We start from the raw sequence: 9947 nt of genomic DNA on the forward strand, positions 1-9947 counted from the left end.
TACAGTCTACCCTTATGCGTTACTATTTTACTCTTACTTGAAGGAATAATGGTTTCATTATGACGTCACATTAGGATTGTATTAAAGAGTCACTAACACTGAGTCTTTGATCCAGCGTACATTTATTGCATTGGAAATGTTCTTATATATCTTTATGCTGTATTTTTGAATAACTTTTTTAAAATTCTTTGATTAACTGCTTTAATGTTCTATTGTCTTTAGTAGACTGGGAATGTAAGCCGGTATTGCTTCTGAAGTTGAAAATGATGTTACACAATGGGCATTGCGATAAAGTTCCCCTTTGTTCAGCTTGATTTTCATCTAAACTCGTTGTCTATGAGTTCTTCACATGAGTTGCAGCTCCTCCATGGAAAGTTACGTAAAAGTGGTTTTACTGACTTTTTACTAAAAAATTCTGTGAGATTCGAGTAATCACTGACACACATTTGCACTGGATCACTGACATGAATTTACAAGAAATGTATCAGAGAAGACAAAAAAAATTATAGGCTACAATTACTAGATGTCATAATGCTCATAACATGTCACTTAATATGCTAATTATTTATGATATATAATGCAGTAAAGACAAAAATATGGCATGGCACAAAGACTAGAAAAATTCCATCAAATAACATAGAAATGTAGACCTTAATTGCATTTCTAGTGAATGTAGTTCCTTTCATCATTTTTTTTTTTTTTTTTTTGAAAACATTCCAATCAGATGTATTGTTCAGGTAATGATACATTTTAATCATATTTGGATAAAAAGTTAATGTATTGCCTATTTTATTGGATAGGTTACTACAGTTCAACAGTGTCAATGAGTGTCTTTTTGCATCTATTGTGGCTATAAATTCTAAGTACAGAATCTAACTAAAACTGTTTACAGTTTTTTTTATGTAATGTCAAAGAATGGTTAAATAAAATGACAATACAGCTACTGTAGCTAGTGATTTAAATTGACAATAGTTTTTTTTCTGAGATAAACAAATAAATGACTCACAAGATTCCACTTTCTTTTGTTCGTACAGTCACTTTGGACATCCCCTTCTCTGTAAGATGGAAATATCACTTCCCATTCACTTGTCACGCTGAACAGAGATCAGCAAATGATGTAAGACTTAATATAATTAGCTTTGCAAAAAAAAAAAAAAACCTGAGTGTGTGTCAGACACCTCTTTTTGCAATTTCGGCAGACATCTGAGAAAAAGAGGAAATTATTTTCAGTTTTTTTTTGGGGGGGGGGGGGGGGGGGGGGGGGGGGGGGGTTGATGGAGTCACACTAATGAGCTCAAAGATAGCTGTTACATTCAGACATGAACAATACTAAAATGTCAATAAATGTCGAGAGGTTAATAATTAATAGCATAACTGTAGGCTATGTATTTCAACTCCCTATGTCTTCCACTTGTGACTATTTTGTAGCCTATAGGTTTTATGATGTTATTCATGTGGTCACGTGTCAAGGGAAAAAATAAGCTATATCTTTATGAGTCCTGTCTGATGTCAGATGAGCAGTTGTTAGATGTGTTAAGAGTTTATAAAAATGGCTTCATAAACCACACCAATTAGCTACTCTCACCCTTATGACCTGTTTTAGTTGACCCCGACTTTTTACAATATTTACGATATTATACAACACTAATTCAGAAAGACCCTTGGAAATTATTCATTTTTTTTCACGATTCATCTTGCGGCAATTTTAAACTTGAATGTGCAAGGCTAATTAGTATAGGCCTAGGCTATTTCTGCTATGAAATGGTATAAACTGCTATAGCCTATAAATACAAAAAGAAAAGAAAAGAAAAGAAAAGAAAAGAAAAGAAAAGAAAAGAAAAGAAAAGAAAAGAAAAGCGGTCCTGAAGTTGTTTTTCACGACGACTGTTAGAAATAGCAGGGGATTTCTTTGAACTCAGCCAATAAGACACGACATAAACAAGCGACGTCATGAGCACGCGATCTGGGGCCGGGCTCTCGATTCCTTTCATTTTCTAAAGACTATAGATCTTTTCTATCCATGATAGCAAATGAATCTAGTTGAGCAGTCTCAGTCTCCTAGCATTTCAGCAGAGTTTATACTGGCTGAGTCCAGAGGAATGGCTCAGGTCAGTCATCTGCAGATGATAGATGAGAAGGACTTGCGAGACGTAGTTTTGGTCAGAACGAGTGTAGGTGCGTGTTTGCGAGGACGTTTCGGAAGGACAGGACGCGAAGTGGCTGTAAAGTTAATCGAAGATAGGTAAAGTACATTTTCGGTCATCATACCTGTGGCAGATCATTTTTGCACGTTTATTTGTTGTGCTTTGCATACCAAGTATATTTTATATAGCCTATACATAAAAAAATGTTTATTAAAATATATGATTTAAGTCGTAGTAAATTTAGAGTTACTAATACAGCATTAATATGAATTAATAATAATAATGTTAATATGAATACATTTTAAAACAAAATGCTATTAAATATTGCTATGCTTTGTGGTGCAGCTTACAGGGTATTTCCAAGAAATGGAAAACAAAACTTAAATGCTTTGTCTGTTTGTGTGTGTGTGTGTGTGTGTGTGTGTGTGTGTGTGTGGTATCAGTAAGTGGATTGACAGGTTAAAGAAAGTAGGAATGTTGGGCCAGGTGTGCGCTGAGCAAGTACTGGTCCCATTGGGTGTGTACACAAGTTCAGCTCACTCTCTAGTGGGGTTGGTGTGGGACTGGATGGCTGAAGGATCTCTAGATTCCACACTGCATGATGTAAGCACTTACTTAAACAATGCACTTCATTTAAAAGATCATTTTAGTCACAGACAGGTGTGTATAAAAATACCTGATGAGTCTGTTATCTAAAGCAGGAAGTGTGAAAATTTGTTTTTGAATTGTGGAGGTGTGTTCATGTTCCTGACAGTGAGAGAGTGGAAATCCCCTGGGCAGGGAAAGGAACAGTCTAATAATTTAACTGTAGCCTACTAAAAATAGTGCCAACAAGTTTTATAGAGCCATATAGCATTCCAATACAATATATTTGCATTTTAGTAGCTGTTGCGTGCATCATCAGTGATATCATTTTTATTGTTAGGAAATGTCTCTCTGTGCATTCTTTCATAAAACTGCAAGTGATACATTTTTTTTGCTTTCTTAAGACAAATCTGTACCCAGAGCTTTCGATGGTTCTTTGTCTTCGGATCCTGTTGGATGTTGCTGAAGGTTTAGCTCATATCCATGCCATTCCGCTGCCTCATGGAGCCCTGAAAGCTACTAATGTTCTTCTCGACCAACAGTACCATGCAAAAGTATTGCCATAGTCCAAAGTATCCTTAAAATATACTTTTTTTGTGCATATGCTTTACCATTTTTCTTACTTTTATAATATGTGTGTCATTGTAGTTGTGTGACTGGGGTCAAGAGATTGGGGTCTTGACCACTTCTAATGGCCATGGGCCATGTGTCAGAGATCTGGCCTATATGTCACCGGAAGTCTTACAAGGTGCTGTTCCTTCTGTGGAGGCGGACATATATAGGTGAGGTGCATTATTTCGAAATTCTAGAGTGTTTCAGCTGTATATTAGAGTTGAATTGTTGTGTTCATTTAAGCGTTGTAATGATTCAACAGTTTTGGGGTTCTGCTGTGGGAAACACTGAATAGAAAGCGTCCATGTGAAGGTATGTTGTCATCTCTTCAATGCGTCTTATTCTGGGAGAAGGATTTTTCAGTCATTCATTGACCTTTAAATGTGTTTTCATACAGGTATTGATCAGCTTCAGACCAAATTAGAGCTTGGTTTAGGGGTTGACCTTCTGCCCCTTATGACCCCTCAAAACCATGCTCTTGCCCAGCTCATCGTTCGATGCTTGAAGAGTGAACCTCAAAAACGCCCATCGGCTGAGGGTTAGTTACAGCTTTTCTTATGGAGCTAAGAGGTGTTATTTAAAATCTGCTCATCACTTATTATTTTCTGCTCATACAGAGTGTGCAGTGGTTCTAAGGACAGCTTTGGCAGCATTTGATCCTCAGACTTTCACTGAAGATGTTCTTCATCTGAAAAAATGCAAGGTACTTGTTTAATAATTAATGAGCTTAATAATAGTTCTAAATACTTTTATATAGCGGGGTCCAAAAGTCCACATTACAAACAGATTTTTTTTTTTCATTGTAGTCTGGAAATAAGTTTAATGTCGGCATGAGACTGAGATCTGCTTTTCTTCCCTATTGTGATGTATAACCAAGTAAAACAGCTTTTCAAACAAGAAAAAATTGTAGGGCAGGACTTGATTTTGTCCATCAGGAATTGATTTGATGTTTGCCGTTTGCTAATAGGGATTACTAGAAGGGAAGTTATTGTTTGAGATCAAAGATTATGAAGGCACATTAATTAAAAATAATAATGATGTGCACGGATAAATCGGTCATAATAAACACTGCAATATTCTATAAAAAATATGAATTATCCTTTTTAATTCCATGGTGACTTAAAGGAAATATTTAAAACAAAGAAAACACATTAAGATTTCCTGGTCACTAATCCAATAAGCAAATTGTATAAACATGATATACTTTTTCCGAATGGTCAGATGTTCTTGATTCCATTGAAGCTCAAGATGCTCTTTCATTCTCAAATGCTATGCTGGAGATCATCAGGTTTTACAAAAACTTGTGTCGTTCATTCAGCTCGAGTGCTGCTGCTGTGATTAATAGTCCAGTCATTTTATGAAAAAAGGTTGAACAAATTGCAACAGAAGCAAACTCAACTGATTTTGTATCTGCAATATGTCATGAGTTAGGAAAAAAAAAAGCCCCGAAGAATCCCATTAGGGGAAAGTTTGAAAAGACCCAAAAATAGCCTATTCATACGCCTATTCATTATTTTTCTCACGTGAATAGGGTAAAAATGTAAACCTTTAGATATCATCATGAAAATTATTGAGTTGATTACTTGCATCAAGACAAACAAAAAATGTATTACACGTTTTTTGAAATTGTTTGTTAACATGGGCAAACAGTGCATAATCTAATTACATATGTGCTAATTTGCATAAATACCACAACATATCTAAACATTGGGTATAGCCAGGTGAAAATGTCTTGTTGAATCCTGTTGACATATAACAGTAAAATACTTAATGTTAAGGTGAATGGAACCCATTTAGGCTACCCATGAGCATCAATACAAAGAAGCTGGAAGAAGTAGGCTACTTTAGAAACCAGCCTTTATTAATTATTATTATTGCAGAGATGGGGTTTGGGGCTGAGTCCGTGGGACTGTTTCTGGGGGATGAGTCTGAGGGAAGAACAGGAGACACGGGTAAGGAGAATGCAGAAGACAAAAGGTAGGTCAAATAAAAAGGGTCTGGATCAAACAATCAAATTAATCCATGCAGGAGAAACAAAAGGAAATCTTTCTTACCTGAGTGACAGCTTAGTGACAGTTGAGTGGACCTTGAATGAATGACTGAATCTATGCCCCTTATGGTGACATTTGTTTGGCTCTATAGTCTTTTACTGTAAGATGTCAACAAGATTCAACAAGACATTTTCACCTGGCTATATCCAATGTTTAGATATGTTGTGTTATTTATGCAAATTAGCACATATGTAATTAGATTATGCACCGTTTGCCCATGTTAACAAACAATTAAAAAAAACTTTTTAAAGAAAATAAATACATTTTTTGTTTGTCTTGATGTAAGTAATCAACTCAGTAATTTTCATGATGATATCTAAAGGTTCAAATTTTTATCCTATTCACGTGAGAAAAAGAATGAATAGGCGTATGAATAGGCTATATTTGGGTCTTTTTCAAACTTCCCCTAATGGGATTCTTCAGGGCTTTTTTTCCTTACTCAGGACATATTGAGGATACAAAATCAGTTGAGTTGCAATTTGTTCTAGGTTGACCCCCATTTTGGCTTAAAATGACTGGACTATAAAGCAAACTGAGTACTAAAACATTCTAAACATTTCTAATCAACTTTTCAGAAGTATTCAGTGATGAGCATTTTACTAGTAGTCTGAGATTTGTGAACCCCACTTTGTGTTGAATATTATATTGTTTAAATTCAAATTTATTTTAATGCAGATGTGAAGAATTTGACCGATTGTGTATTTATTAGGTGGTAATGATCATTTGTTGCCTGTGTATCTGTCTGTTTCTCCAGGAGAGGGGGCTACTGAGCTGTAAAAGGCGCTCATCCTGGGAGTTGCCTATTGAACTACATAACCTAGAGGTAAGACAAAGTTTGACTTGATTTGGTGTAGAACTATTCTCTCTTTTTTAAATTAGAATGTGGGATTGTTGAACAGGTACTCAGTCCAATGCTATATTTTGTATTGTGTGTGTTCATTATAAATTATGTGCAAATATAACACTTCTTACAGCAATGGCCAAACACAGGATTTTAGAAAAACAGAGTTCCAAAAACTTGCTTGGGGTGTTCGGGGCCCCTGGGAATTTTTTTTACTTTATCTACATTTGTGCATTTTAAGATGTCTGAAGGGCAAAGATTTAACAGCAATTGCTTTAAAACCATGTTAGTCTTTCTAATTTGATTGGGTATCTCTGTCATTTTGACATTGACTTGTGCTGTCACACTGCTGATCAGCATAAATTAGAAAGTTGGTTATCTTTGTGTTGTAGAACATTTTTGCCGCACCTAAGTACAGTTATTGTTCGGCAGTTATTTAATGACTTTAATTATACACCTCATCTCAATGGTTGGTACGGCCATGCCTTTGACCGTTGAATGTCTTTTACCACCAACAGGACAATAGTTGCAGTGGTCCCACAAAAAAATGGACCTCCAAAGTGATTCCACAGAATGAATCTCTGCCAGTATCTTCACTGAAGGCAAAAGGAAAGTCCTCTCCGCCATTGGCAACAAGAGATGTTCCTCAGATTGGATGCTTTAGGGGTTAGTGACCACTCATTTAATAGTATTTTGGATACAATTTCTCACTTTATTAGTAAAGTGTCTTATAATTACATTTTCCCTGCTCATGTCTTCATAGATACTGGAAAAAGTTCAGTCCAGTCCAGTAACTCCTGCAGTAATCGTGGTCTCATTCAGATTAATCGGCGTTGTGGAATTTCCCATAGACAAAGTCCCACATCTTTAAGGTCCCCATGTGTTTCCTCTTCAACGCTGTTTCAGAGCACCCCACAACACAACGCTGGCAACCAAGGTAAGCAATTAGTTCTGTCTCTAAAATGTCCTAACAGTCATTTTGTTTGAATCTCTTTAATTCCCTCCATTCCTGTCCTGCACATTTCCAACAAATGAGTTTGGACCACAAACATAAACATGCCATTGTTGCATACTTTAATCCATCTGGAAAAAGCTCTGCTCTCTGTCAGTCTCAATTGCCTGATGTATTTTAGCTGAATAAATCTGGAGGAGCTTTGTGTACATTTTGTGTACATACTGTTGGCATAACTACTTGGACAGAGCAAATGTATCAGTTCTTGTTTGTGTTGTGCGTTTACATGTGCGCAGTAAGCAGTTCTGTGGGACTCGCTCGCTTCCTGAATGACCGCCCCACTAATGCCTTATCTGTGTCCAGTGTGTTTCCTCTCCAGAGGGTTTTTGTTTTTCTCAGAATTAGTCTTGTTTTGTTCATTTAAATGTACAGTAAGTAGTATAGAAGGTGTTGTCGCAGTGAAGTAACTGGTTAAGAGTTGAGGCAATTTAAAAAATACACTACCGTTGAAAAGTTTGTAAGATTTTTAAAATGTTTTTGAAAGAAGTTTCACAAAGGCTGCATTTACATTATTTATATTATGATATATATTATTTATGTCATATTATTACAATTTAAACTGTTTCCTATTTCAATATATTTAAAAATGGGATTTATTCCTGTGATGCCAAAGATTAATTTTCAACATCATTACTCCAGTCTTCAGTGTCACATGATCCTTCAGAAATCATTCTATTATGATGATTTGATGAAACATTTCTCATTATTATCACAGTTGAAAACAGTTGTGCTGCTTAATATTTTTGTGGAACCTGTAATACTTTTTTTTTATTTCATGTGTATTTGATGAATTTAAAATATATTTTTTAACATGATAAATGTCTTTAATGTCACTTTCTGATCAATTTAATGCATCCTTGCTTAATAGAAGTATTCATTTTAATATATTTAGTGTATCTTTTTATTTGGGTAGAGGAGAACCGGTCCCCCGACTGAACCTAATTTCTCCCAAGGTTTTTTTCTCCATTTCTCACCCGATGGAGTTTGGGTTCTTTGCCACTGTTGCCTTTGGCTTTCTTAGTTGGGGACACGTAATATTCAGCAATATTATTGATTTGACTGCTCTGACGCTATTGGATGAGAACTGAACTGAGCTGGATGATGACATCATTGTTTTCTCCAGAGCTGCTTTATAGATTAAATGAACTGATTTCATCTGAATAATGAATGTTTGCTATTCTCTTTTTTGATTTTTATCACAGCAGAATTGAACTCTGTTTGCATCATTGAATCGTTATTTTCCTGTTTATCACTCTAAAGCTGCTTTGAAACAATCTGTATTGTATAAGCGCTATATAAATAAAAGTGACTTGATTTGTCTGCGAAGTATGTTCATTCTTGCTAAATTTGCAATATTCTTGCAGAATTGAAAAGATTCATGAAAACACCATTGACTACACTCTAATGCTTCTTCTTTCTCTAGTTAAATATGAACTGTCAGTGGGAAGGAGGTGTTGCGGGCTTCTGCAAGAGAGACGAGAGGCCATTGTTCGCTGCATGACTGAAGGACGACTCAACAACCTACTTGACGTGTTACGTGCTAGACATGCTGTGACCCGTGAGACGTATGAGATCATCACTTCGACCTTGACCTTGACCGCACGCACGCGCTGTTTGCTTGATATCTGTGCCTGTCTTGGTGAAAATGTTGCTATCTTGGTGGCCACAACTTTAGGTTTAGTATCCACTGAAAATACTCAAACCGCCCAGAGGTGGCAGTCTGGTTAAATTTGATCAAAAATGCCTTTACATTAGTGTTGTAATACAGTAACTGCACACAAAACAATTGATCATTAGATTAGATTTGTTTGCCAGTATAATGTGTCATGAATATGTTGAGATTGTTATTGTGTTCTTATTTAGACAAGTCTGTAAGAGATGAAGAGAGGTCAGATCCTCTGGAAGTGAATGCTGCCATGCAGTTTTATTCTTTTTAATCAAAAAATATCATCAAATTAACACCCAATGTAAAGGGTATTGATGATCTCATTGTTTCCCAGTTCACAAACTGAAGGGATTATTCAAATGACTTTGAACATTATCATGTTCTGATGAATGGGCAATTACAGATTTGATTACATTCCTTAGAAGAGAAAAAAACGGATTATTTTCAAAGGAACTTTTGTGAAAGGTAAGGCTATTTTCCTTAATCATTCTTAACAGCTTAATAACTTTCACACTCAGTTCCTGTTAATATTGAAACAGTTGTTTCAGCCTGATATATCATATTCTTTTGATAGATTCATCAAATATTTTAAGTTTCTTTCTATAACCACATTTATCTTGAGTTTTTGTGTGTGTACTACACATTTTCAAGGTTGCGTGTTTTTGATGTTAGACTTAAATTTGTGCATGTTGCACAACAGAAAAACGCAGTAGTTTCTGATTGTAGTGTATCTTGCAACAAGACATTATTTTTAAAAGCATTTAATAATATTGGTTGGTGCTCTATGTATGTAGCACGGAATGTATAAAGCAAGAAAATGAATAAAGTATTCATGTATGGAAAAAAACAGATATGGTATAAGAATTATTTTCACACTGTTTTGTGATCTGTTGTGTCTTTACCACCGTTTAACAGTATGTGTCCCTTCAGCATTTCACATGAACTCATATGTTAGATCCACTTCTTGGAGAACAGTTATTACTTGGTATTACTCATGTCAATACCATGCCACATACCTCCTCACAGACTATCTAAT

At 35.6% G+C, this 9947-nt stretch overlaps 1 protein-coding gene across 1 annotated transcript; it reads left to right on the forward strand.

Annotated features, from left to right (window-relative positions):
- Positions 1–2026: 2026 nt before the first annotated feature.
- On the forward strand, positions 2027–9281 carry si:dkey-181f22.4 (receptor-interacting serine/threonine-protein kinase 2). The gene is made up of 11 exons (XM_056267341.1): positions 2027–2242; positions 2588–2747; positions 3134–3283; positions 3378–3511; positions 3604–3653; positions 3739–3879; positions 3959–4044; positions 6147–6215; positions 6752–6899; positions 6997–7170; positions 8669–9281. The coding sequence occupies exons 1-11, from the start codon at positions 2031–2033 to the stop codon at positions 8971–8973; spliced, it is 1629 nt and encodes a 542-aa protein (XP_056123316.1). The 5' UTR covers positions 2027–2030; the 3' UTR covers positions 8974–9281.
- The last annotated feature ends 666 nt before the right edge of the window (positions 9282–9947 follow it).

This window comes from Rhinichthys klamathensis, unplaced genomic scaffold (assembly GCF_029890125.1).
Source record: "Rhinichthys klamathensis goyatoka isolate OS25496 unplaced genomic scaffold, OSU_Roscu_1.1 h1tg000258l_1, whole genome shotgun sequence".
In the NCBI taxonomy this organism is placed as follows: Eukaryota; Metazoa; Chordata; class Actinopteri; order Cypriniformes; family Leuciscidae; genus Rhinichthys; species Rhinichthys klamathensis.